Raw genomic sequence first — 27,939 nt, forward strand, 5'->3', positions numbered from 1 at the left:
TCAGACCCTTACCCCAAGGCCCACTTACCAGACCCTTAGAAGCAATAAAAAGGCACCTTTCCTCTTAACTTCAGTAGCCACGGTTAACTGAAAAGCGGATAAAAAGGCAGGCCAGTAGGGAATATAAAAATTCCATCTTTTTCCACAAAGAAACAATATATTCAGTGAGCATAATTTCCACTTTAATTCAAGGAAACAAAATATTTGTTCTGAAGTTAAAAAATTAATAACAAGATGCATAAAACCTTTCTGCTAGGAAACACATGTGAATTGAATTAAGTTGTCAGCTTTATCAGTACTTAACCTCCAGACAGCCACAGAAAATAGGCCAAAGAGAAGGTATTTGTTTCACATAAAATATATAAATGGAGTAAAATTTATTAGGGGCGGACCATTAAATAGCAGACGGTGGCTGTGGGGAGTGCAGCTGCCCTCCAGGGATGCCTTTGCCTTGGCTCTTCCAACAGAACCACCGTGTCCTCCCTGGCGGCAAACGCCTGGCTCCACGTCTGACACCAGGGATGCCGGGGACAGTTGTCCGTGGAGGAACACTTATGGGAAGTCTATCGGATAGGCTCAGGGACACTGCGAGGCATCAGTCGTACCACATTTGGCGGGCACAAGCTTTGGCCTGTACCCTCCGCCCCCCGCCGAGCCTGGGGACCACACGCTGGAGCCAGCCACACTGTAGGGTGACAGAGCCAACCCGAGGGGTGACTGCAGCAGTCCGGCCCATGGGGAGTCCATCCATCTGCTCGCAACTGGAGGAAAATGGCTCCTACCCGCCGTGCCCGGGCTTTCTATTCTGTTTCATACAATGAAGTCAATTCCTCACACTAAAATTCCCATATTTCCATCCTGAGGGAGATTCCTTCTGTAGGAACGACCTGCCAGGTTTACCCCGATGTGTGGGGCTTGGGGTTTCGGATTCAGGGTTCCCTTGTCCTTGATTCTTTTCTGATGGGGAGGGTCCCAACTGCGTTATACGAAGTCCTGACACCTGAGTTTGAGTTCCTAATGCCATCAACTGAACGTCTGTTTTATGCCAAACAGGACACACTGCGGGCACATGGTGCGGTAGATGGTGCTGTTGGCCAGCGAAGTCCGCGCTCTCGCTCTCAGAGGCTGCGCATTAATGCCACACCTGTCCAGCTGCACCGCTGGACGTGGAGCCTTGCTCACGAGAGGTACAGAGGACACTGTGTGCTCAACTGCGGTCCAGGCAGCGGGTTGTCCTGACCACAAGTAGGGCTCAGTACCTGGTGGGCAGCACACCTCTCCCTGCCTGTGACTCGCTTTGAGCATGTGACGGGCTCTGACGAGTAGATAGGGGCAGACAGGTCATAAACTAAGGCTTGAACACCTTTGTGCAGTTGGGCTTATTGTGATTCACGCACAGCCATGTGGGAACATGCCCCTGGTGGCCGAAAAGTCCCAGAGGGTGAGGGAAAGGGGCAGGCCTGCATCTGGTGTGACACATGGAGGAGGGTCAAGCTGAGCCCAGACTGGACTGCAACCCTGGCCAACACAAGAAGTGTGAATGAGACTAAACAAGCACTGTTCCAAGCTATGAGCTTTAGGGTGGTTTGCTCACAGCATATCAGTAAAAGATGGTTAAAATAACTCTTTAGAGCGAAGAAATAACAAAAATGGCTAAATATCTAATGAGTCAAAATGCTTTTCACAATTATGGGCTATGTGGTATTGTGTGAATAGGGAGAAAACCACCATCATTACAATTAACACCATCACCATCATCATCACCTTCATCACCACCATCACCATCATCACCATCACCATCACCACCACCACCACCATCACCATCATCACCAGCATCACCTTCATCACCACCATCACCATCATCACCATCACCATCAGCATCATCATCACCATCATCATCATCACCTTCATCATCATCATCATCATCACCATCATCATCACCATCATCATCACCATCATCACCATCATCACCATCATCATCACCATCATCACCTTCATCACCACCATCACCATCATCACCATCACCATCAGCATCATCATCACCATCATCATCATCACCTTCATCATCATCACCATCATCACCATCATCATCACCATCATCATCATCACCATCATCATCACCATCATCATCACCATCATCACCATCATCACCATCATCACCATCACCATCATCACCATCATCATCATCACCTTCATCGCCATCATCACCATCACCATCATCATCATCACCTTCATCACCATCATCACCATCATCACCATCATCATCATCACCTTCATGACCATTATCACCATCACCATCATCATCACCTTCATCATCACCATCATCACCATCACCATCATCACCATCATCATCATCACCTTCATCACTATCATCACCATCACCATCATCATCACCATCATCACCATCACCATCATCACCATCACCTTCATCACCACCATCATCACCATCACCACCATCATCATCACCTTCATCACCACCATCATCACCATCACCACCATCATCACCATCACTCCCTTAGTGCCACATGCATTCTTCCTTTCTGGGGCAGCTCTGGTGACTGCATGATGTCTCCGTCCTCTTGGCAGTTTATGATTACGGCGGTCACTTCCGCACATTGATTCAAAAAAAAAAGCTGATGTCTTCCACCTTGATATCTTTTGGAAATTCCGGGTGTAACACTCACAGGCACGGTCTGTGAGTTGGTCAGGGCACTTCTGAAAAATCTCTAACTTGGGAGTTTTTGACAAGGACGTAGGAGACCATTTTTAAACATGAGCAGAATTGGGGAAGGAGGCATCGATCACTAAAAGCAGCCACACTCGGTACATAAAGGAAAGAGATTTCTGTTCTAGATGGGAACTTCGTGCTCTGCCGTGAGAACGCCGTGCTGCAGCCCACGCGCCTCCACTCACCACCCTCCGGTGAGCCTGGGGACCCTCCACCCCCCGCCGAGAGCGCCTGCCGTTATCGGAGCTCTTTCAGCTCCCAGAGCCCCGTATGCTCTCCCTGCTGCTCCACAGCCCCGTCCAGCCGCACCCACCCACAGGCTTCTCCCGAGGGCTGTGTTCCCGTAGCTCCGTTCGCAGTGTGGGTTTCCTGCACAACGGACCTGCTGAGGTTGAATTTTAACAAGACCACCCCTCTCTGAGCAGAGAGAAGAGTGTGCGAGAGGACAAACTTTGCAGGAGGGAGGAGAGAATTCGGAAGGAAATAGAAATGTGAGAGCCTCGCCTGGGAGCGGGCACTGGGCCTGGGGAAAGAGGGACGGTGCACAGCCTTCAGGCTGTGGACTGTGGGGCTGAGTGAGTGGCCACAGCTCTGAGCAAGAACCTTCCTTTCTTCTCCCGTCCTCGCTGTCGCCCCCGGCAGCGAGAGGTGCGTTCGGCCGCTCTGAGTCAGTACTCGGTGAATGAGTGACCGCTTCCCACGACAGGGCCCGACCCTGTACCTTTGTGCCAGGCCCTTAGCACTGCACAAACCCGCTCACACAGTCTTCCCCCGGAGGCACAGGCCGCCACCCTCCCTGTGTCACGGAGCAGGAGACGAAAGCACAGAACGTCTGAGCAGCTTGTCCCCGTCACACACCCGGAGGTCAGAGCCAGGACTTGGCCGCCCCAGCCCCAGCGGTCATCTGTGCCTCCTTGTCGCAGAAGCGTGAGCAACGACAGGGGCTGTATTTTGCTGGAAAGAAAACAGTAAACAGAGTTTTGATAGCATATTTTATTTGACTCTAAGAAAACTGATTAAATTCAAAGTTCAGAAATGTAAAGGATTATCCAATAAATTTAGGGTCGTAACTGTTCCTTGAACAACGATGACACACACTTAAGCTGGTTTTGTGGCTCCAAAGTTTTGGGTTTTACTTTTTTACCGCTTAAATAAGTAAAAGCCTCAGAAAATAGCTTCATGCCGAGATCATTTTACATGACGCGTGTTGTGGAATTTGGGGCCACAAAGGTTATTTTTCCGACCAAAAGTTGGAGCTAAAATAGCATCGCAATTTGGCCCGCACAGCCTCGGACCGTCCTCCCAACGGCTCTGTCACGCCGGAGCCGCTGGCTGGGGGCGGCTGGTGGTGCCTGCGGGCCAGTCCTGCTGTCACGGTGTGGACTTTCGGCTCCTGACCCTGCTCTCACTCGCGGATTTCCCGAGGCCACCGGGAGAGAAGGGAGCCCGGGACCCGCAGGCGCTCGTCCTCGGCGGCCAAGACCAGCGTCCGGCCCCCAGCTTTTGCAGGAGGAGCCCTCCCTACGGAAGATACTCCGACTTTGTTCAGGTGATCACCTGACCCTGCAGGAGGCCCCAGAGTGGAGCAGGGTAGGACGGGTCATGGTCCCATGTAGGAGAGGCAGCGGGACAGATGAGCCCAGGGCGGCCAGGCAAGGACTCAATCCAGTGCTCTGACCGCAGGCCTGTTTACACGGCGTCTGGACAGCGCGGGGGTGGGGGTGTCATTCTCGAGTACTTTAGGGCGTGATTAACCCGAGCCCAAGGCAAAGCTCCAGCAGAAGCTTGGAAAGGAAAAGCAGCTCATCAAGATAGGTGGGAAAAAGCCTTTCCTCCCAGGAAAGATGGCTTAGTGGTTGCGGGATTCGTGGGGGGAATAAGATCTCGGGACAGCAAGAGAAAACAAACACAAAATCCCAAGAAACAAACAAGCCCGTGCCCGTGTTGGCCGCAGCGTGGGGACAGCAGAGCGTCGCACACTTCTAAGGAAGCTTCCTGCGGCACTGCGGGTCTCAAGGGAAGGGACCGCGGGGTCGCTGGGAGGGATAGCCCCGGCGGGGAGAAAGGCATGGGGTTGGGACCGTGGTGCCTGAGGCCAAGACTTCTACCATGTCGACATGTGTAGGATAAAGAAATCAAGCTGAAAGCCATTCCAAACGCATCTCTGCCAAGCACAGATTTCCAAGGTCAAGAGAGGACACATACATTGTATGTGATTAGTTTTCTGAAGCCAGCCCTTCCATTTCACAGATTAAAGCAGTCTGTTTAAATATCTCATTTCTACAAAGTGAATTTACAGTTAAAGTACAAAGTGCAAATACTATGTGTTTTTGTTTTTGTTTTGTTTTTTAATTGCCTTTTGGTGAGGGAGTCTCCCACACGTCTGGGACGGCCTTGGCTGTGTGAGCCACTATCCTTGCTTCCTCGGCTGAAAGAAAGACAGAAACAGAGACACCGTTAGGACGTGCCCATGCCGTGTCTGGGAAGAGCGAGCCTTGCCTTCTAGGGACGACATAACCGACCTGTTGTCAACAGAGCAAAAGCAGTATTTTTTAAAAGACGCAAAAAGAAAGAGTGCTGGTTAGGTCATTTGGGGCATAAGGATCAACAGAAACACAAACGTTAACAAACATTAACCTCCAACACTTCCCTCTCTCTCCGTGATCAGGAACATCAGGGAAAACACACCGGCGGAGAAAATTAGCATTTACTTTAAATATTTTCAATAGGTTCAGTACATGAAATGTTCTGTGCAGTGTCCTGTCCCTTTGGATTTGTTATACAAAATAATCTTAATAGGGACGCCTGAGTGGCTCAGTTGGTTAAGCAACTGCCTTCAGCTCTGGTCATCATCCCGGAGTCCCGGGTTCCAGCCCCGCATCGGGCTCCCTGCTTGGCAGGGGGTCTGCTTCTCCCTCGGACCTTCTCCCTCTCACACCGTCTCTCATTCTCTCCCTCTCAAATGAATAAATAAAATTAAAAAAAAAAAAGGAAACCAAATAATCGTAATAATCTAATTTATGCTTCAAGTTTGTAAAAGCGTCATTGATTTTTAATTTTTATTTTCGTCCGTTGCATTTACACGTCTCTCTCTCAGAAGAAACGCACCGGAGAAGTGTGCTGCTCAATGCGGGAGCTCTGCGCCCTGACTGCCAATCAGCAGCAATTTGGAAAGGAGAAGTGCTCTACAATCTCCCACTTCTGCTTTTGCAAGTGTACCGGTACCTACTGGTAGCAATGCACCCTTGCTTCGGCTTCATTATTTAATATAAGGAAACGTTTAGGAGGCCTCTGGGCCGGCTCCGCTCCCCAGGGAAAGACGCTAGGAGGAGGTCGGAAGAGAAGGGGCGGAATCTCCCGACCGAGCTGAAGGGACCTTCTGCTCTGATTTGTCGTGGATGAAGGTCCGCCGGCCGCCGCGCCCCCTTCTGGATGAGCTGTGGGACGGGCTGCGGGGGGCTCAGTGGGTTGCGCGTCTGCCTTCAGCTCAGGCCAAGGTCCCAGGTCCCGCGGGGGTCCTGCCCGCGTGTGGGGGTGGCTCTCCCTCTGCCTCTGTCCCTCCCTCCAGTTCATCGTCTGTCTCACCTCTCTCTCTGGTCAAATAAATAAATAGAAGCTTAAAAATCATGATAAAAAAAGAACTGCTGGAGGAGACAGGCTGGCAGTTAGCCCACAGCCCACGTCCAGGCGGCGCGGGGCCCGGCCCCGTCTGCGTCCCGCCGGGAAGGAGAGATCTCGAGAAAGACAGCTCGCTCTCCGAATCAGGACCAGCTCCGGGGCCTCCTGGCTCCCCCTGCTTCGACGTTTCTCGTCGGGTTATTCATAGGGTGCATATTTCGGTGCGTGGCACTATGTTTTCTCCTCAAAGAAACATCCACGTTCGAAGGAGGGCCCATGACGTGACGGGCACAGCGTGTCAGACGCATCAGGTGAGCCCCTGAACACGACGCCAACCCTCACGGTGGACTAAATGGCCGCGAGGTGGGCATTAAAAAAAAAGGAAAGAAAGACATATCCACGGCCTTCCATTGTTTTATCCCATGCAAGCCACGGCCGGCTTCCGCACGGGACTGATCCAGGGTGACCGTTCACAGTAGCGGCTGGGAAGTCCGTGCGTCCACCGGGCACCGCAGCGAGAGCTGGAGAAGGGGCTCCCACGCCACCTTCTGGGAGACAGCCGAAGAAGGAGGCTCGGGTCCCGAAAGAGTTTACTTTGGGCCGAGAGCCCATGTGGCAGTTGTCACCACCACCGAATGACAAGGACCTGCGGGCGCCTCAGCCGGAGTAGCGCGTTCCGACCCGCCCTGTCCTAACGTGTAAGTGGTCTGCGGTAGGTTTTAAGAAGTCCAAACTGTAGGGGCGCCTGGGTGGCTCAGTGGGTTAAAGCCTCTGCCTTCGGCTCAGGTCATGATCCCAGGGTCCTGGGATCGAGCCCCACATCGGGCTCTCTGCTCAGCAGGGAGCCTGCTTCCCCCTTTCTCTGCCTGTTTCTCTGCCTACTTGTGATCTCTGTCTGTCAAATAAATAAATAAAATCTTTAAAAAAAAAAAAAAGAAGTTCAAACTGTAAACACTTGCTAAGCAAAGAAAACCCCATCACACGACTTTCCTAATGAAACGGTTTTAAGTGACACCCGCGGCGCGTGCGGAGGTCTCCACTGGCACCTGCAGCAGACCCGGGCGCCCTGGCACCCGCCGCCCCGACGTCAAGCAGCGGGAAGGACCGGATCAGCGACCAACTGGCAAGTGGTCCTGAGGTGGGAGCGTCTTCCTTGGCTGCGAGGGACGGACAGCGCGGGCCGCCCTGTTCATCCTGCGGACAACACTGCCGACTGCGGGCGCCGCGGCCCGACCCCGTCAGCTGCCGGAAGCGCCCGCAGAGCGCCGGAGTCCGGCCCAGGACCGGGTCTGCGGGCGCACGGGGCGGGCGCGGGAATCGCCTTCTGGAGCAGAAGGTTTGTGTCCTCGAGATGCCCCGGAGGAAGGTTCCCCGGCATGGCCAGAGGGTCTGCACAGAATCTCCGTAACGAATTATAAGAAATAAATGGTAAATCTAAATCCCTGCATGATTGTTGTTGTTTTTTTTAAATGTTTCCACAAAACAAAAGGACTCGAACTTTTTCGTAAAAACAACAAAGTAACTGAAATTTCTAACCGTAGAAAAAAAGAAAGACAATATCTTCCGGTTGCTGATTCTGGTGGAACTTTGAGGCTCTTTCCGGCCGCTCGCGGGCGTGGGTCTGACGTGCCCGCCGGACGGCCCTTCGCGAGGGCCGCTTGCCCTGCGCGTCTGCGGGCTCCGGGCCGGGCCTGCCGCACTGAAACGGGCGCAGCCCGTGCGCAGGCCGCGGGACACTCACCTGTCTGCTCGCGGCGCCTTCCGCGTGGGCTCCCGGGGCTGCGGGGAAACGGAAGCAAACACGGTCACAAGCCAGGCTGCAGCGGACGCACGTCTCCCCCAGTTTCTGAGGCAAGGACCAGAGGCCCCTCAGGAGACGCCGTGCGCCGCCGCCCGCCCGCCGGAGAGCGCCCGCGGCAGCCGCGGAGGGCGCCGGGTCGACGCTTCTGCAACGACACGCGGGCTCTGGGCCAGCTGTCGAAGAACATTTCGTTTTTCCCAAACTTGCAAAGCTCCGTCAACTCACCAGAGGCCCGTCGTACCGCGCCGAAGTCCCCCTCGGGACAGGAGGCCCTGGGCAGGGGGCACGCGGGTTCCCTGACATCTCTGGGGCTTTTTTATTTAATTCATGAGAAACGAACATGTCTGGCTCAACATAATTTTTCCAAATCCTTGAGGGAAATGGAAGGCGGAGGGGGAGGCGTGAGGCTCAGACCCACGTCCTGCGGGCGCCCCCGGGTCCAGCTCCTCGGCACCTGCCTTCCTCCCTGGCTTCTAGGAAGACCCCCCCGCCCCGCATTCCCTCCTTCATCCCCTCAGGCTCCCCCTGCCCTCCCTGCCCGCAGAGGGTGCCACCCCCTAACACTGCAGGGCCACAAGGAGCAAGGCCATGTCAGTACAATGACAAAACTACCGGAGGGAAGGAGGAAGCGTTTTGCAGCCACTTTCGTGGACTGGCGCTCAGGGACGGTCGGGAGTGTGTGTGCCACTGGTGACAAGGGACACCGACGGCTCCTGCTGACCCCGCGCCCCCGGGCAGCAACCATCCGTCCCCAGCATGCCTAGAAGGGATGCAGCTAGCATGACAGTCCAGTTGAAAGAGACAATTTGGTCAAAAATGAGTATTTCTTAATTGCTGAGTTTCTGTGTAATGGTCATTTTGGAGACTCATGAGAGAATGAGGTAATGTTCAATGATTTTTTTTTTTAAATACTCCCTCTTTTGGCTTTATCATTTCTCAATAGTTTCAATTATTTTTTTTCTGCTTTTATTTTTTTTGTAATAGCAAACATTCAGATCCAGTTTTCTAATAATGTATCTTAGTTGTAATATTTTAAATGCAAAATCTTGTATCATCTTGTAAATTAAGTGTGATTAGGAAGCTCATGGGTGATGACCCCTTGTCTTGTGGTGAAATATTTTAACACAAGCATGGATGTGCATAGGGAACAGACACAGTTCAGAGAAAGACAGACTCGGGCCTGATTCTGTCTAAGAAAAAAGTCACATGGTATCTGTTTTTTATTTAGTTTCTGATTTTTTTTTAGAGTAAAACATGCATTGCTAAGTAGTGAGTAAAGATGAAGGAAACAAAGACACTGGTAACAGTTTGCACATTGGGAGCGCCCAGACTAACCCTCTCCTGAATCTTGAGGTTTTTCTGGCTTTTCAAAAGCAATTTCAAAGTACACAGGGCAGGAGGAAGGAACGAATCAAAATTGAAAATGAAAATAACAGTAGGAAAACAGAGAAATTCCTCCAGGAAAATAAGAGTTGCAAAATCAACTTGTTATGAATTCAAATCCCCAATGCTTATTTTTGACCAAATTGCCACTTTCACCAAATTTTAGCTGGCTTTTCCGGGGGAGGAGGGGGTTCATCAGCCTTCTCCTTGGTTCCTAATACGACTGTAAGACTCAGTACGTTTGTTGGCCTGAGGAGCGTAAGTCATGGATGTTCCTAGTGAAGAGGGACAGTGTCAGGGGGACCCACTGCGTTCCATCACTCCCGGCCGTCCTCCCCGGGCGCAGGAGACACACTCTCTCCCTCCCCCGTGCCTGCCCGGTGCACAGAGACCCCTGGGACCACTCTCAGGACATGCCAGCAGCAGACCAGCCCCACCGCCCGGAGCAGCTGCCCTCCTGCAAGTGGGCGCCCCCCACCCCCACCCTCTGTGGGACTCTGCACTTCCCCAGCAAGGGGCTTCCCCATCAGGAAGGATGCGGCCCCAGTGCTCCCGGCCTACTGCCTGCGGGGACCCCTGAGCAGGGAGGCAGCGTCGCCCTGGGGGATAGGCAGCGGCCTCCCCCGTCGGCCCAGCCGCCCCGCAGCCGCATGCTGTTCCCTGCGGGATCCGAACCCACGCGGTGACCCCACCCCAGCCTCTGCTCTGCGCCTCAGCGGGGCCGCGTGGACGGAGCCGAGTGCCGCCATCACGGTCAGGAGCTGGGCGTCCCCCAGTCATGCCGGCGCCCTGCCGGGCACCGAGGGAATCAGGTTGTCAGGAAGGGACCGGGATGACCCCGGTGAATCCGGTCCCGGGGCCGGTTCCATCCAGGAGCTGCGGCGGTCACGCTTGTACTTCCGATGCCTCCCCAGCTGGGGCCTGGCTGACCCCGGGGATGGCCCCTATCAGGGCAAACCCGTCCCTACACAGAGCAACACTCACTCTGGAGCAAAGCCGTCCATCCAGAGCCCATGCACAGCCCCTGGTGGGGCTCCTCGCCGGGCCACAAGCCCCCGCCCTCCTCACCCCGGAGCAGGGACCAGAGAGCAAGTCCCCCGCCCTCCTCACCCCGGAGCAGGGACCAGTGAGCCCCCCCTTAGGGCGGTAGGGGTTCACCTACACCAGCCTGTTCTCTGGGACATCATACAACCGGTGTCTGGTGGACCACAGATTTCTCCGGCCAAGACGAGTGAAACGGCTGGATTCTGAGATGCCCGAGGGGCCCGAGGCAGGACAGTGTCCCCAGTGCTGGCCACGACACCCACCTGGTCTCCCTCCCAACATCCTGAGGGCTGTGCTCAGACATCAGTCCCTCAGAGACCTCCAACGAGCTCCAGCCTGAGCCCGACACTGCCTCCCTGGTCCCAGGGCCACACGTGCAGGGATCGGCACCTCCCACGGTGTGCCTGGCTGCTTTCTGTGACCTGGGAGACCCGTGAGCTGGCCTCCATTCTCCACCCGCACCCCGCAGGGGGAGCCCCGCTGGCCAACTTCCAGGACGCCATTGAGTTCGAGTGGTCTCCGAGATCCTGCACACGACTCTTCCCAAAAAAGCCTGAATTGTCTAAGGTGAACTCCTAGAGACTTGGGCAAGGTCCGTGTCACAGATCCAGCCGGAACCATTGCGGTGGATGAAGCTGGGTGACCATCATGACAGAAACTAGGGACACGGGGACAAGTCAGAGAGAAGGGGACCCGCCACATGGGCCAGGTTCCCGATGGTCTACGATTCCGTCTACGGACAATGACCGACAGGGAAGCGGCACCCCTGACCTAGGGGACGAGCGACACCGTCTAGGAAGCTGGTCGAGCGAGCGTCCAGACCTGACGCTCTGCAAAGTGAAGAACAATGAGGAAGGCGCTTCCTGGGGTCTCTGGGTTTGCTTTACCTTCTGCTTTCGTCACCCCCAGACAGCCCATCAGCTCCTGCACGGAGATGGCTTTGTCGTTGTTCACGTCGCAATACTCGACAAACTTCTTCACACATTTTTTGGGTTTTGACTTTTTCCGAAGGAACCTCTTGAAGGGCTTAATCTCCTTCTTGCCGATGTCCCCGCTGGAGTTTTTGTCCAGCAGCTTGAAGTACCAGTGGACCACTCGCTCCTCCAGCGTGTGGCTGGGGTCGGGCTCGGAAAGCCTGGAAGAGCACGCAAGGTCGTCAGACACCTGCCCTTGACCGTCCGCCGGAGGCACAGGCCGCGCTCCGACGTCTCTGCTACGGCGCTGGCGCCTAACCCTGTGTGGGCTCGCCATCCACGGAGCAATTTTAAGGAATTTAGCAAGAACATTTTAAGTTGGTTTCAAAATTATAAATGGCACAATGAACTCCGTGTGCTTATTACACACTTGGTGTTGACCGAGTCTCTAAGGCCCGAAGCCTCCCTGCCCCGGGTTCCACGCTCCTCGGAGTGGGAGGGTCAGCCGGCCTAGCCGCGGCCCCCAGCAAGCCCTCGGACCCCGAGGTTCCTGACTCCTCTAAGTGGGAGTCACTGGCATTCTGTTCCATCCTACAGAGTGGCCGGAAGAAGCAAATAAAAATACATCTAGACATTTTCCCTTGGATTAAAAAAAAAGTTTGATATTTTAAGATATAAATAACTAACAACTCTCCTAGAAGCTCTGCTTTGAGTCCAATCTTGGAAAATGTCCCAGATGTTAAAACGTGGCTCCTTACTCAGCAGACGATGGAGACGAACGCGTGTGGACCCTCTCTCCGCTGGCATCTGTGTCTAGGCTCTCCCCGCCCCGAGGACCTTGTGTTCCCCTAACTGTGAAAACCGCACAGGTATCAGGCATTCGAAGGCCACTGAGTACCTCCAGCCTTCGGAGGAGCTTCTCGGACAGTAATTCACTGACTGTCCTCAAGCCCAGCTCCTTGGCTTAGAGCAAGCTTTCCCAGAGTGCGTCAGCTGGAGAGATAGGCCTTTTTATTTCTTTATTTTATAGTCTTACTCTTAAGAAGAGAGGCAGAGAGGTTGGGCTCAGGAGATCAGGACACTTTAGATCATCAGAAGAGCCAGGACGGTCAAGGCTCTGCAGGCAGGAGTGGGGAGGAAGGCCAGTGTGCTAAGGAACTAGGATGATTCTTCCTCAGAAAAAGCCTTTTAGAAGAAAGGGATGGACTCGCTAATCCTCAGGGGGTCCAGTGCAGGGAGCTGCAGGACAGAAGGCTTCGGGGACCCTGCAGGAGCTTGACTCAAAACCCCAGACCCACACCTGTGGAACACCTGCGCGCTTAGAGAGAAGCGGCCCGAGTTTCAGGAGTCACCCTCTGAGCACGTCTGTGTAAATAATGCCACCGATTGTGCCCTTGAATCCCAGGATGGTAAGTCGTACGTTATATGGGTTTTTGTACCATAAATACGTAGCATGTTGAAAACTTGAAATCAGACACTTCAATTCCAAGTATTAAAATCTACTCGATAACTGGAAAATGCAGCTCCAAGGCTTGACGCCAGCAGAGTGAGGGTCCCTGCCTTCTGCTCCTGTCCCGCCTGCCACCGCCTGAGGGCACCGCTGGGAACCCCAGGTTCCAGCTCTTCCCATGGTGACACAGCCCTCGGCGGTGTAACTGCACTGCAGGGAACGCTGCCGGACCCACCAGCTCCAGACCACGGGGCGGGGGGACGTGCTGGGAGAGGACTCGCTTCCCAGAGCCCTGCCGGGTCCGGAGAAGCGGACCAGCCTCGGGTGCCTAACGGCCACACCGGCTCCCGGCTGTCCGCCCCCTGGGGCTTCCTGGCAGCTCCGCTCCGCTGCCGAGCGTGCCTACCTGCCGGAGGAGGGGTCGGAGAGCGCGTGGACCATGTCGGTGGACAGCGCGTCCAGAATGCTCGTCAGGAACTCGCTCTTTTTGGCACCAGGACAACCTAAGAGAAAGTACAGACATATTTTTTCCCCGATATTTCACGAAAGCCACAGAGTAAAACAACAACAAAAAGAAAGCAGGGAAGATGTGGGAACTGTGCGGGCGCAGCCCATCCAGCGCAGGTGGAAGGTCACTGCGCGCTGCCACACGCGTGTTGGCCTGGAGCGCGATTGTTTAAAAGATTTATGTATTTATTTGAGAGAGCGCGGGAGTGAGCGTAGGCATGCGAGGGGCAGCGGGGCTGAGCGAGGGGACGGAGCCCTCAAGCGGACCCCCGCCGAGAGCAGAGCCCGACCGACCGGGATCCCCCCGCCCGGGAGATCATGACCTGAGCCAGAACCGGGGGTCGGATGCTCGACCTGCAGAGCCCCCCAGGCCCCTGTTCTGGATCGTGATTATCGTAAATGACAGGCTCTAACCCTCATCACACCCCTGCGCGAGGCGAAGACATTCGCGGGCGTTCACCCCGTCCCAGGGATGCCCCAGGGGTCCGCTGTGACTGGTCCGGGTCACAGCCGAGGTCCCCGTGCTTGGCAGCATCAAAGGCGTCCTGAGGTCACCCTGTGGGAGGTCGGGGCCCAGAGACCTGCCCCGACTCAGAACACCTGTTTACGCGGCTCACCCCCCAACACCCTTCACCTGCCAGATCCCCACGTGCCGGCCGCTCCTCCCCCCACACAGGCCCCACACGGGCGCCAGCTGGGGCAGCGCCCGCACCCGCTTCAGGAGGAGGAGGAGGGCAGCAGCAGGGCCGTCTTCTCGGCCGCGGGAGGACAGGGCCTGCGCGGGACAGTGCTGCTGTGCTCCGGGGGGTGGTCACTCGGACACCAGCCAGCTCTGTGGTCACCTTCACTCTCCTTCTGTCTGTGTCCTGCTGACGCGTGACTTTCTGGCGTGACTGTGCAAGCATGTGCCGGCAGCCGGCGGCGGCGGGCATCTATTTAGGTTGGGTCCCCCTTCATCAAGTCCACAAGCCAGGGACAGCTGTGAGTGCTCCAGGGAGGGACAGCAGGGTGACAGCTGGAGAGGCGGCTTCTACTCCAGGGGGAAACGCTCACCCTTGGGAGGATGTGACTTTTCAAGAAAAAACAACGGTCTACGTAGCTCCTCCCCTGGGAGGCTGCGGGCGAGTCACACCTGACCCGGACCCGGGCACCCCTGCGCCGCCCGCACTCCGGCTGGGAGAGGACGCCGGCCTCCTTGGAGGGCTGGGGCTGCGACTCTGTGACCAGCAGGACTGGCGGCTTCTAGGAAGGAGAGGACAGGCAGACGGGCTCCTCGCCCAGGAGCGTGGGGTGGGGGGTGCACGACAGACCGCCCCCATCCCCGTCCCGGGTGCCGGCAGGGCCTGGTCCCCAGGACCCCCACAGCCTGTTAGCCTCGAGACAGCCGTGGAGGGCTGGGCGGGGGGTGAGGAAGACCCTGGGGGTCTGGGAAACCCCCGGCTGTTGAATGACGCTCATGGGAGCAGCTCTAAGAACGCGGGCACGGGGGGCGTGACCTCGGCGGGGACACACCCAGCTCTGTGCTTGCTGCTGATTTAACCACATCCCCCAAGCGGAGCGAAGCAGCACACAGTCTCTAACCGGAAATGACCTCGTGACCTTAGCTCGGGGTGACTGGACTCCGGGCATGCAGAAACGTTAGACTCCTTCGATGCACAAGGAGTTGACATAAAAGCTGAATTTGCTTCTAAACCAAGAACTCTGAGCTCAGTCCTGCTAAAGATCCTTTTTCCCGCTCCACGGAACAGCCTCACTGCAGTCCTGCCGGTGAGGTCGGTGTTCTGCCGCTCAGAGGAGCTGTGCTCCCGAAAGACTCTCCTCCTTACGTGCAAAGACACTGGACTTCCTCTTAAATAAAGAAAATAAACCACAACAGAGTTTGTGTCTGGAAGACAGAGCCGCCTCCCCCGCGAGGCCTTCCTCGAGGCACCTTCCCCTCCCGGCCCGGCGGCTCCGGTGCAGGGCTGTGGTGCGCAGGGGTCCGCTCGTCGGGGTTCTGCCCACGCCACGGTGCCGGCTGCACAGATGCTTGCTGAGACCCCAGCCGAGGAGCTGGGCCCATGGTAGCAGCCACAGGGGACAGAGTGCGCGTCCCGAGTCCTGGCCTGACCTGGGCGGACCACGGGGCTGTGATCTACCCTGGACTCCAGGAGCCCCCCCTCCTGCACCCGCTGCTCAGAAGACTGTGCCAGGGACGCAGGGGGGTGGGGGCTGCGTCCGAATCAGGGAGGAAGGTGGGGCTTGGGGGGCACAGTCCCACAGTCCCTGCAGGGTCAGGGTTTCCGGGAGCTGCAGTGTTGGCCTGCGGTGGGGGGAGGGGGAGCGGGGGGGAGGGGTTGGGAGGCAGCGGGGGCAGGGGCCGGGCCTCAGCCCCTGCCGCCCAGTCCTGCGTGACAATGTGCTGTGTGTCCTGCCGCACAGGGACTGTAGCTCAAAGCTATTTCTGAGACAAAAGGGCAAATGGAAACGTAAAGCACGAAGAAATCAGAAGGAAACAGTTGAGAACCGTCTGAGGGAGTTTTTACCACACGGAAGTGACAGAAATACAGGAAACATCACCAAGACAGGGCGCAGCCTCAAACCCGGATGGAAGCCGTGACGGGCCTGGGGCAGAAGGGGCCGCCCCCAAGCCTCGCGCTTCTCCCTCATCCCCCGTCTCTGCGCCCCCGGGCCACTGCTCTGGCTGCAGACAGGCCGTCTCGGGGGCCTGCAGATCTGCGTGTGCCCGGAGCCCTGGGGCCTCGTGGGGCCACGCGCCGACAGGACAGACGCCCCACGACAGTCAGGACCCTCAGCCACGACTCGTGTCCTCCTCTCCTGCGCAGCTGCCCCAGGCCGGCCCCACGGCCCGCCACAGCTTATGATGTTAAAACACAGGCCTCAGGCTCGGCGGGACGCAGCAGTGTTCATGCAGGTCTGCCGTCCACACACCGTGCTCTCTGGCCCAGTGCGGACTGGCCCTCGGAAGCCTCGGACCGGAGGCACCACACGTGGGCGGCCCCCAGGAGCTCGGGGACAGCGAGTCTCGGGCAGACGCTCACAGGGCCCGGAGACACCTGTGCAGGGACAGAGGAAACCACGCTGCCCTTCCAAAGCTGCAGGCGAAACTACTACGTCAGTTTAGTTACAAACCCATGGCAAAACCCAACCAGCAGCTTAGCCTCAAGATGCTGTGATCCCATTAATCTGCAGAATCCAAGGAACACCCTTGGTGACCAATTAGACATCCGGGAAAGCACTTGAGTCCTAATCCTGGTCTGGACTGCAGTGCAGACATTTGAGCGTCCACGGTCACCGACCCTGGTCTGCACCGTGGCCGCACACCCAGGCTGCGGACGGGCTTGAGCAGCCCACCCCGCACACCGCGGGCTCTCGGGAGCCTGGTCAGACTGTGTCCCTTACAATCATCCGACCGGTGGTCTTTCAAGGTAAACGTGTTCCTCACTTTCTATAAAATGTCCTTATTTTTTAAAACAGAAGCTTTTTGCCTAGAAATTACAGTATCTTTTTTCCTTAAAACAGACATCAGTGCACCTTCAGGACTTCTCCACGATCACATGTAAAACCGCTCTCTGAGTCAAAGCCAGAGTCGCCTTCCTTCCCGTCACCTGACACTCTGGGATGGCCGCCGAGGGGCGGGGGACGGCGGTGTCCTCAGACGTCCATCAGAGAAAGCAGTATGTGGAGACAACCATATTTTTGGACCCGTGTCAGCCAACACCGACCCACGGGCTTGTCACTGCCCAACAGGAGACCACAGAGGCTCCCGGCCACAGAAACAGGAAAGGGGCCAGGCCGACAGACTGGGTCCTGTGTTTCAGGGCAAATGGCCTCGTGGGTGGTGGGTGTGGGGTAGGACCCCAGCCGATCTGCCTCCAGCATCTGTAAAGCTTCGGCCACTTGGCTGCAGGTTTGCGTGGTGGGAGCCGGGAGAGCAGGTGACGCTTATGAAAGCGAGAAATAAAGCTGCTCTGATTCTCGCTGTTGAAAACACAGATTCCGGCATAGAGAAGCGGGAACTGTCTGGAGCGGCCGAGCCAGTGCAGCTGACGTGAGACCACCCGAGACACGGAGAAGACCTAAGAGCAGAGACGCCCTGACATTCCGGCGCGGCGCCAACGACAAACCCTGCCCGTCCCCACGCACAGCCAGCCCCCCAGGTCTCTGCCGGAGCCAGTGGCCCAGAGCGCAGTAGGACGGGAGCAGATCCCCTAAGACTTGTGGGGTGCTGGGAGCCCTGGGAAGAAGCTGGGGATCTGTAGGACGACACAGTCTGACTTAAGATCTCTGACCCTGCGGCCCAGGGATAGGCTTTCCAAGACGGACCCTGGCATGGGGACGTGGGGGCCTCTGGGGACGAGCTCGAGGGGAATCAGGGAGGACACAACCCTCTGGGGGGTCCCAGCCCCAACGCAGCAAGTACGCAGAGAAGGTCCTCGGCAAGCAGGGGCGTGGGTTCACCCCTGAAGCCCACCCGGGGTGAGGGGGGACACAGGACCCCACCCTGCGGCCACAGAAGGAAGTGACGGTCCAAGCTCAGGTCTGAGCACACCCGTGAGGGGACGAGGTGAGGGAGTCAGAGGGTGGGGTCCCCGCCCCCAAGGAACACGTCCTCAGTGAGCCTTTTGTGAGGCCCACGCCGACTCGGTGTCCAGAGCCCACACTGGAGATTACCAGGAGGGCCCACTGGCACGTACAAGCCTTTAGGAAAAAAACAGGAAACTTTCCAACCTTAAGATAAAAACAAAATCTCGATTCTTGTGTCATAACTTCCGTTTTCCCATTTTTTCTGTGTTTACACATTTTATATATTTATTTTCAGGTTTCCTTACTTTCAACATCTTTTCACTATTCTAAGCAGACAGGTCCAGAGGCTTGCGACTGGATGCCGACGGGTGACGATAACACACGCCAGGAGTCAGCGTGGGACTGGAAGCGAGGGCCCAGGGGCTCCGGAATTACTCCTGCGAAGACACGGGCGGAGCCAGCACCCACAAGGGGCCCTTCCCGTCCTCACATGAGAGGGCGCGGCTCTGGGGGCTCCGCGGGTCCCAGCCTGTCCCTGCACAGAAACTCTTGGTCTTTGACTTTAATTCCCTCGTGGTTAGGTCATTAGGTCATCTGAGTCTGCGACGTGCGCTGGGAGTTTGGAGCCGCTGGTGAGTTAGGAATGTCTCTCTTGGACACAAGTGGTCGCTTCCCAAACCTTCCTGCTCTTCTGGAGGACAGCAGCCTGTCCCCGTGCACTCGGCCACTCTCTGCTAACCCTATTCGGTGCCAAGGGCCGGCTTGAGTAGCCTCAAGGAGCGCATAAAACCAGGTGTGGGCGAGCACACACGGGGGCTCTTGGTGGCCGGAGGAAGGAGCACGGACTTCCACGGTCGTCCCTCCAGGGGACGGTCCCGACGCCTGCGCTCGACAGGACAAGCCCCAACGCTCCAATGTCTGGTACACATTTTCACCAAGTATTAGGACTATCTTTACTGTCCTTTGCAGGCTTTCCTGGTGGAAGCCACACTGTTCTCTCTCAGCGTCACTCGGAACAAAACAACTAGTTCCCGCTGAATCTTTCCTGACCACAACATTGTCGATGTCCCCAAACGGACAACAGCGTTTTTTAGGTAGAGTGTTTTTAAGACCACTAAAATAAGTAACTGTCTAATGTTTACTCTCAAAGCCTCCAAACCCCTACGGACGTCAGGAAGCCGTTCTCACCCTTTTGGCCCCATGACCTGTCATCACACAACAAGCCCCTCAGCCCCAGTGACAAAACCTCAGAGGCAAGAGCACGTCTTCGATCACAGATACGGCAACTGAGAAGGAGACGCCCAGAATCGAGGAGCCAAGGTGCGAACTCCAGCCACACGCCCGTGGCTCGATGCCTTCAGAAGTCGTGGTCCTTTGGGACCAAGCGTCCTGCGCATCCACAGGAAACAAAGTGGACACTCGGCCGTGGGCATAAGCGTCGCTTCCGGGTCCTGAATCTGACAACTCCCTGCGACGCCCTCCACGGACGGATCGCACTCGCTGGCTGGCATTTCTAAGGCTGTTTCTGAAGTGTTTCTGGGGATGACATCGCCTTCCTCTAGGAGCTAAGCCACGCTCATCGCCATCAACGTAGCTGTGACTCAAAGGGCCTGAGGTCTGCCGCGGCCACTCCACACCCGGAGGTAAGGATGCGGCAGCCGCGGGCGGGAGCTCACGCGCCACAAGCCACGGTTAGAGAGAGTCCCTGTGACCCGGCCGGCGCCATCAAAGCCTACGCCCTCTGGGTGAAGACGGACGTGTCCTTCTGCGGCTCCACAACCGGGCAGAGTCCAGGCCAGGAGGAGGTGACCCAGGGTGTGGGACGGGGCCTCCTCTGTCCCCCGTCTGACCTCCCGGCGTCCTCCCAGTCCCGGGCTGGAGGGGAGCAGGGAGCAGCCTGCTCCAGGCTCGGCGACAGGACAAACGCATGCCCCGGGGACAGACGCTGTCCGGCGTTCGGGCACAGGCTCCCTGCTCCCCGTTGTCCTGGCAGATGAGGTTAAGGAGCGCTCCATCCTTACAGAGACGACTTCTCCCAGACGAATGGCTCATTTCTTTTTCCTTCCAGTACTTCGCTCTACAGCGTTATGCGTCATTTAAGAAGGACTCGGGGCTTGGGAACAGGACAACCACTGAAACATTTTCAGCTGCAAACCTGGGCACATCCCCCCTTCTCTGTCATAAAAAATAAACCCCCAATGTCCGACGTGCTCGTGAACCTCCCGCTATAGCACCCACGCCCGTGCCCGGAGTGCCGATGGGCTTCCGAGTCATTGAACAGTTAACGAACGTCCAGCGACAGAGGACCCCTGTGGCCTGTGATGCCACGGGATGCGCGAGCCGGGTCATGCGGGGGTGAGGGCAGGTGCAGCCCCAGACTCTGCCCTTCTCATGGCTTCCCGGGTGCGGCCGTGTCAGGGGCAGGTGGAGGGTCCCGACTGCGGACCAAGCAGGAGACACACAGCCTGCCGGCAGCCTGAGCTCCGTCCCTCGAGTCCTGCCACCAGAGTGAGGAGCGGGTCGCCCCTGACCTTGCTCCCCTCTCTGCCTGGGACACCCCCATGCTCTTCGGCTCCTGAGCAACTGTCCCCGTGTCCTGGAATCCCACCCAGACCCAGGCGCTGAAGCTGCCAGGCTACTTACTGACCCGGGAGCGGAGCTCACAGCCGCGGAGCGCCCCACGGCCCTGCTGTCCCGGCGTGCAGGGACACGAGCGTCTGCTCCCCGGGACCCGGCGTCGGTGCCACGCTCGCCTTGTGCAGCTGTCCCCCGGGACGGAAGGTCTCTGCATGGGGCTCATGTCATGGCTCACCTGGATGATTCCAGGAGGTTTCTGACCACCCCCTGGGCTCTGGAGGGCCACGGCTCTGAGGATAAAGGGGCTCAGGGAGTTGCCACCGAGGGGTGGGTGGGCAGCCCCCGCCTTCCACGGGCTGTCATCCTGGGGGCGGGTGTATCGGCTCTGGGGGCAGCGGGGTCCTCAGCGCCCAGCCCCTGAGGAAGGGCCTCTGTGGCCACAGGGACATCCGCAACTGGAGAGCCGCGGCCCCCACCCATCAAATAGAGCAGAGCCCCTTCTGTAAAACCACAATAAAGTCACGTTCCAGTGCTGCTCGGAAACCCGCTGAGAGCCATGCACATGTCTTAAAGAGGTGAGAGAAACCAGAGGGGGGCCGCCCATGGGCCCGGGACTCCAGGAGGGCAGAGCACAGCCGAGATGGTGCGGCTCTGACAGGCCATGCGGGGGACGCTCCCTTGCACTCAGGCCCGCAGCCTTGGGAAGCCACCCCCACTTCCAGAATGAGGGCAGAGGCGGCGCGCGGGGGGTTCTGCTGACACCCACTGAGCACGTCCCGGTCCCCATGGCCGTCCACCTGCCCGCGTCGTCACTGCCCACATGTGAGGCACGGTGGCCCCATGCCCTGAGCCCGCACTGAGCCAAGGGACAGACGTGCTCTCCACAGACCCCACGGAGCCCTGAGATGGGGGGGTGGCGCCCTCCTTCCCGGTGCCAAAGGAGCAGCAGGCCTCAGCAGCACCGGCCGGCCAGCGCTGGGCCCCATACCCCCGCAGCCCGCAGACCCCCCGCTGGAGCCGCTGTCCCCCCACCCCCACACGGAAGTTCTCCCTGACCTGACTCATAGCAGCACTGATCCCCAAACACGCTCCTGCCCCCCGGCCCAGGCTGCTGGCTTCGCCCGTCCACCCTCCGTCCCCTCCCGCAGAGGGCCACGCTGCCTTCCTGGAGAGGACTCGCCCCCGCTTGCTTCCATGCCAGCGGCAGGCCTCCTGCTTCTGGGCTAATTCTCAAGCTATAACTCAATCTATCACATTTGGTTTTCCCCTTAACAGAGTCCAAGCCCACAGGACAAGGGCCCTGAGTCCACGTCGTGGGGACCCCCGAGGTGGCTCCTCAGAGCACCGGTGCCACAGACGGCTCAGCCAAGGACCTGCCTCTGGTGTTTGCCTTCTCCTCATTTCTGAGATGTGTGGTTTGTCCCCAGAAATGAAGACACGGATCAAACCCTCTAGGGCCCTGCAATACGGTTATCCGAAGCTTTCAGATATCAAAAGATTTCCGATGTGTGCGTTCCTCAACGTCCGAGTGATTATCTGAACCCAGCACGCATCCCGGAGCCCGTTTCCCGCCTCGCTACACCCTCTGATTCCCACAGAGAACAGAGGCACAAGGGAGAACTCTCCAAAGACGGCAAATGACATCCTTCTGACGTGTTGGCAGGGGGACGTGGACCGGCCGGCTTGCTCACCAGCGTGCGCAAAGGGAGAGAGTCCCTTGGGGTTCGGGGCGGCCTCTGTTCTGAGGGGCAGCTGGGACTGAGGAAGAGGCCCCTCCAGGCTTCACGTGGGGCCACTTTTTCTCATTTCCAACAACGATAAGGTGACCGCCGCTCAGGTGACAGAGGTCAGTGGCTCGTCACTTGGGGTTAAGGTCTTAAGTCGGCGGATAGAGTCGGTGTCTGGTGAAGTCTGTGGGGGACGCCCCGGACCCGGCCTTCAGCTTTTCATTTTCCAAAAACCTCTGCAATGGCATGAATGAAGAAAGACGCAGATGCTTCGGGCACCGAACGTGGAAGCGCACAAAAGGGAGGCTGGGAAATGCGGTTTTGGGCAGACGGCTGAGGTGGCTTCTAGGAGCTGATGCAGCGAAGGCTGCCCCGCCGCGGGGACGGGCTGCTCGTGCGGGAGGTCACTCCTCGCGAGCCTGAGTCGCTGTTCACCAACTCAACCAGCCGTTCACCAACCAGCGGCCCCGAGACCTCCGATCCGCTCAGGGATTCTGACGACGATGTGCGAAGGCTCTGGAACAATCATTTCACGCCGTATTTAGGAAGCATCCGGCGGAGACGTGGGAGGGGGCGGTGTTCATTCACGATCGCCACGACTCACACCGATCTCTATCTCTGCGTCTGCGGCACGAAGCCGTGTGGGTCGCGGTCAGAGCGCAGCTCTGCCCTCGGCTCTGCTGTCCTGCATGTCACCCCCCCCCGCCGCAGTCACTGGAAGTCCTGTCATCCGAAGGAAAAGATCTAATGGTACGCTGTGATATGAAAACAAAACAAGGAAACCGCACAGTTTCTGTATTCCCTGAACATAAGCTCTTCCTGGACAGTCTGAGGCGGAACATGAACCCCATTTCACTAGCCGAGGGGCTCACGCCACTCCCCGAACACGGTGCACTCACCGCCTGGCTCAGCTCTTTCCATTTTTAACGAAGCCGCTCAACGCTGCTCTTCCCCAGGAACGCTCCCTGCCTCGTTCGGCGGACGCGACCTCTCTGCCCTAAACTCCCGAGGCCCACAGCCGCCGTCTGCCTACCAGGACTAAGCTGGGCGCCAAGTGCTTCCGGCCTTCCCAGTGCACAGGGCAGTATCGCAAGGATGGTTTTGTGTCCAGTTTGGAAAATCAAGCTACGTGGGTTTGGATTCTTTCTACCCCACACACCTCTGACCAGGAGGGGCTCTTGGAGGAAAGGCTGCGCTGGACATGAAGAGGACCGTCTGCTGACACAGAGCCTGTCCAGATGCTGGAGCCGGAGGACCCCGAGCGATGAGGTTTTTGTGCAGACTCGGCAGGTGGGGCACGGACTCACGGCATGCCCTGCTTCCCAAAGCCCACCGCCACCGAGTCAGCTGCTGGCTTCGAGCAAATGACTGCGCTTTAAAAAGGGGTCATTGCTGCGTGGGTCAGTGTCACGGACGCGGGAAACACCTGCGCCTCAGGAGGGCTTTGGAAAGCACCACCTCAAGTGGCAGAATGCAGGAAAGCAGCCCCCGCCTGATGCAGCCCCCCTGCCCGGCCCCGGCCCTGCACACACAAGGAGTGGCCCAGGGAGCGGAGTGTCTGCTCACCAGAAGGGCTGAGTAATCGCCTCTGCTTCCTGAGGACTCTCGGGGTCCCCGGAGCTGCAGCTCCCAGGGGATCTGAGTCTTATAGGCAAACGGTGATGTGCCCCAGCAGGAGCTCCCGCTTCCAGAAACCGGCTGAGTGACTTGAGTATCGTAGTCCTAGCGGCGTTACAGTTTCCTGGGCCACAGACATGGATCTAACCGGCAGGGAGATCAGGCACTGACACCCCTGAGGACCCTGGCACAGAAGGTGCCTGAGAACAGGGGTGCCTCTGCACCCTGACATCCGGAGTCTGGACTAGGAGCGAGGTCACGGGCTGTGCACTCAGCACCTGCCAGCCGGACCACCTGGTCCCAGGAAAAACGGTGCAGACACGGCCCTCCCCGCGCCCCAATCAAGGCTGAGGGAAGAGACCGTCGGGGACTCTGCTCCCTGGGGCCCAGCGACCTGCCCCTCAGTGATGGGCTCGCTTTCCCCAGAACCCCCACCGCACCAGGTTGGGACGCTAGCGCTCTGCCCCTTCCAGTGGTCTGAAAGCCCTGGGGTGGCCTGGAGGGGCACCGTCCCGGTGGGCAGGCCACGCAGGACAGCGCGGACAGAGGGACCAAGAGCTCGGCGGGCGTTTGCAGAGGACGGACAGCACCAGTCAGCGGGATCCCACCACGTGGCTGGCTTGAAGCTTGCAGGTCAGCCGGAGAACCTTCTGGAAGCCCGCCCAGATGAGCACACATGGTGAGGAGGTGAGGCTTACATCAGACCCACGCTGCGGGTTTCACATTTTCAGACTTAACACTGTTTCTCTGAATTACACATCGAGGCATTTCTCAATATTGTAACTGCGGGTGTGTATTATGTCCCCGCAGATTTCTGCCGCTGGCCTGCAGACGGCCACGAGCTGTGGCTGCGTGCAGGAGCAGGACCAGCTTCGTTCTGGAACGGGGTGCTTCCACTCTGCGACCCAATGTTTATTTGTGCTCAGGGTGCATCAATTTCAGGCAGAACTGTTTCCTACAATCCGATATTTTCATTTGGGAGGCAGCCACAGAACGGTGAACTCTTCCCCCCCGAGGGCAACTGGATTTTATTGTTCTGTTTCTAAGAACTTTTGTAGGCACTTTGTTTCCCCAATACAGCGGCACCGGAGGTTGAACAGGCCGCCTGCACCCTCCCCTCGTGGCTGCGCAGGAGGCCCCGGGGAGGGAGGTGGCGGTCACAGGCACACCTGCACACAGGGTGGCGTCCCCTGGATGCCCCCGCTGCCGCCCCCTCGGACAAAGACCACAGCCCTCGACCCAGAGCCCCCCGTGAACCCTTGTGGCGACAGGCGCCCCCATCGGCTGGGTGGGAATCCACCTTAACCCGACTCCTTGCTCGGGTCCAACCCCACGGAATGACGACCAGCATCGGCTGACCCCGGGCTTCGCTGTAAGACACGCGTCTCCCTCCTCAACACTCTGTCCACGGATCGCAACACAGCCGGCCATATCAGGGAAGCTGTGGTCCCCAGGACTTCTCGGCAGTCTCCTTCTGTACCCGCCCATCTTTACTCTTTTAAAATGTAAGAAAGTTGGCGGATGGAGGCGGGAGCTCTTGGCAGGACCGTGCCAATGGACGTGGTTTGGAACGAAGGTGTCTGGGAGCACCCGCGTCCACTGCTGGCCGGGGGAGCCTCGCTCAGCCTTCCTGGGCCCACGGCCCGTATTGCAGGATGAGCCAAGTTCAAATGAAGGAGGACATCAGGACAGAGAAAACGGAAAGCTACGGGAGGCCAGTGGGAACGAGAGTCAGGTTAATACACAGAAGACACACCTGGTGTGGGTGCAGTCACGCATCTGAGTCCAGAGCCGGCATGAAGAGGGACGGTCCACCAGAAGGCCTACCTGACTCAGACACTACGGACAGAAAATGCCACTTGCTGATACCGAACCCGAAGAGAAACCTGTCCTATGGCGAACACGTGAGCCGCGCCGCGAAGTTGGCCGCAGCCCTGCCCACTCCCTGACCAACAGCATGGCTCCCGCAGGGCATGGCCCCTGCGCCTGCAGCCCCAATCCTACCGATCCCACTAGAGGACACTCGGCTGCTCAAACACTCACCTCACTGCTTGCCCAAAGTTCCCGGGCAAAAAAGCTGAAGATCAGTGTCTGTTCCTCTCCTGCACGTTTGCTGTGTCTTCTCAGATTTTGATAAATACGGTTCACCTCCCAACGAGGGGGCCTGGAATGCATCTCTTCTCTGAAGTTGGTAGATGAGGAACTGTTTGCTTTGAGAATCACATCAATTAGGAGTCTAACCATAACACACTGGGTAGAAGAATGTCCCACACTCATAGTGGTGGCAGCCAAGGTTCTCCAAATGCTGTCCGGGCCCACCCAAGCACACAGAACTGGGGGGTCAAGATCCTGAGTCTCTAGGGCTGTGTTTCCAGCCTAAAAGGGTCTGTGAGCAGGTGTAGCCAAAGGTGTCTTTCAGCCATTACTACAAATCGCAGTGAGGACGCTGATTTGGCCTGGAGCCCCCCCGCCCTGGGGAACTGCCCACAATGGCCGAGAGACAGACGTGTAGGTAATGGAACAAGGTCAGTGGCTACGTGAGCGCTAACCAGACACCAGTAAAGGCTAATATTTAGTTTTAGAATGACTGACCCATAGCCCTTCTTCATGGGCAATAATTAGAAAGTAGGGACCATTGCCTTTTATGGCCCCAAACGGTGTAGACTGGCATAGAAAGTCGCAGCCAACAAAGACGAAACCCAAGTGGCCACAGGCACGTTTGTGCAAAGGTTACAGCCAAGCCCTATAAAATGTGTCTATTCTGGTTCTTAACAGAATGCACATAAAAATGCAGCTGTGTCCCAGACATCCCTGGGCCACTTCGAGTAACCCGAGCCGTGCGGAAATCTTCCACACATGGCCGATTCTTTCTGAAGATAGAAAAGCAGAGGCAAAATAAGAATTCGGATATTTTTTTTCTTTTTAAGATTTTTTTCTTTGAGAAGGAGAGAGCACAAGCAGGGGGAGGAGCAGAGGGAGAAGCCAGCTTCCCACTGAGCAGGGAGCCTGATGCGGGACTCGATCTCAGGACCCCAGCATCATGATCTGGGCCAGTCATGGAGCCCCACGTGGCAGGGTGGTCGTGGCCGGCCCAGCACCAGCCTCCGAGCCCCGACCCGGCTCGTCTCATCTACACTTGAGGGCGCTCTCCCTCCGGAACTCGACTTCTATCCCTGAGCAGTACAACTCTGGGCTGCGACAGGCTTCCTCTCCTGTGCTCAGATCTCATCTCTGGTCAGCTGTTGGGTGATTTCTCCAACAACCAACGTCGCAGACTGTTGATTTTTACCGTTCTCAGTGAGGAGCTCTTGTCTCAACAAAGTCCACAGACTACGAAAGCCAGAGCGATGTCTTCACTCCAGCGTCCAAGCAGGCCTGGACAGGCTGTTACATGTGTAAACACAGAACTCACTCCCTGCTCAGAGGGCTGCTTGCCTTCTGCGCTGAGAAAACCCAGAGCTTGTCTGTCTGCATTCCCTGTGCCCATGAGCTGGCGTCCCCGACCGGGGAGCTGCAGGGGGTGGGCCGCTGCACCTTGCGGTGGGGTGGGGGCTTGTCACGCGGGTCACCGTCGCCGGCCCCAGGGCCCATGGCCACGGAGGGCTCAGCTCTTGGACCTCCTTTGCTGCATGTACTCCCTCAACACTCACAAGGAAAGGGAGCTTCCTGGGAGGGGGCCATGGAACCAAGTGGCAAACTTAGGGCCAGCTCATTGCTTCCTATGCCTTGAGTCTGTGCCATTTACTTGTAAGAGGTAAAGAAGGAACAGCAGGAAAAATATAACCACAAACACAAATGCCATGATGAAAGGAAACCAGAATCCTGATAATACAGACGAGAGCAGGACTCTGATTCAAGAGGCACCCCACATTGGCTGGGTGACCTTGCACAAGTCACCTGACCTCTCTGGATCTGAAGGTCCTTCCCTCAGAGCAGAGCCTGGATTGTGCTATCATCCCGTAACCTCTGCTGGGCAGAACCCGAATGTGCATGAGGAAAGGGGGGTCTCCTGGTCTACGGCCCTCCAAGACCATCCTTCCAAATAA

General features: G+C 57.3%; 1 protein-coding gene across 1 annotated transcript in view; it reads right to left on the bottom strand.

Annotated features, from left to right (window-relative positions):
* Positions 1-3,706: 3,706 nt before the first annotated feature.
* The window catches only part of SMOC2 (SPARC related modular calcium binding 2), a 143,965-nt gene continuing 119,732 nt past the window's right edge, over positions 3,707-27,939 (bottom strand). The window contains exons 10-13 of the mRNA XM_044242252.1: positions 13,345-13,441; positions 11,462-11,709; positions 8,088-8,125; positions 3,707-5,156 (exon numbers count right to left, since the gene is read on the bottom strand). Coding sequence (XP_044098187.1) covers positions 5,139-5,156; positions 8,088-8,125; positions 11,462-11,709; positions 13,345-13,441 — 401 coding nt within the window. The 3' untranslated portion in view covers positions 3,707-5,138. The remainder of the gene's footprint in view (positions 5,157-8,087; positions 8,126-11,461; positions 11,710-13,344; positions 13,442-27,939) is intronic.

The sequence above is a fragment of the Neovison vison genome, chromosome 1 (assembly GCF_020171115.1).
Source record: "Neovison vison isolate M4711 chromosome 1, ASM_NN_V1, whole genome shotgun sequence".
In the NCBI taxonomy this organism is placed as follows: domain Eukaryota; kingdom Metazoa; phylum Chordata; class Mammalia; order Carnivora; family Mustelidae; genus Neogale; species Neogale vison.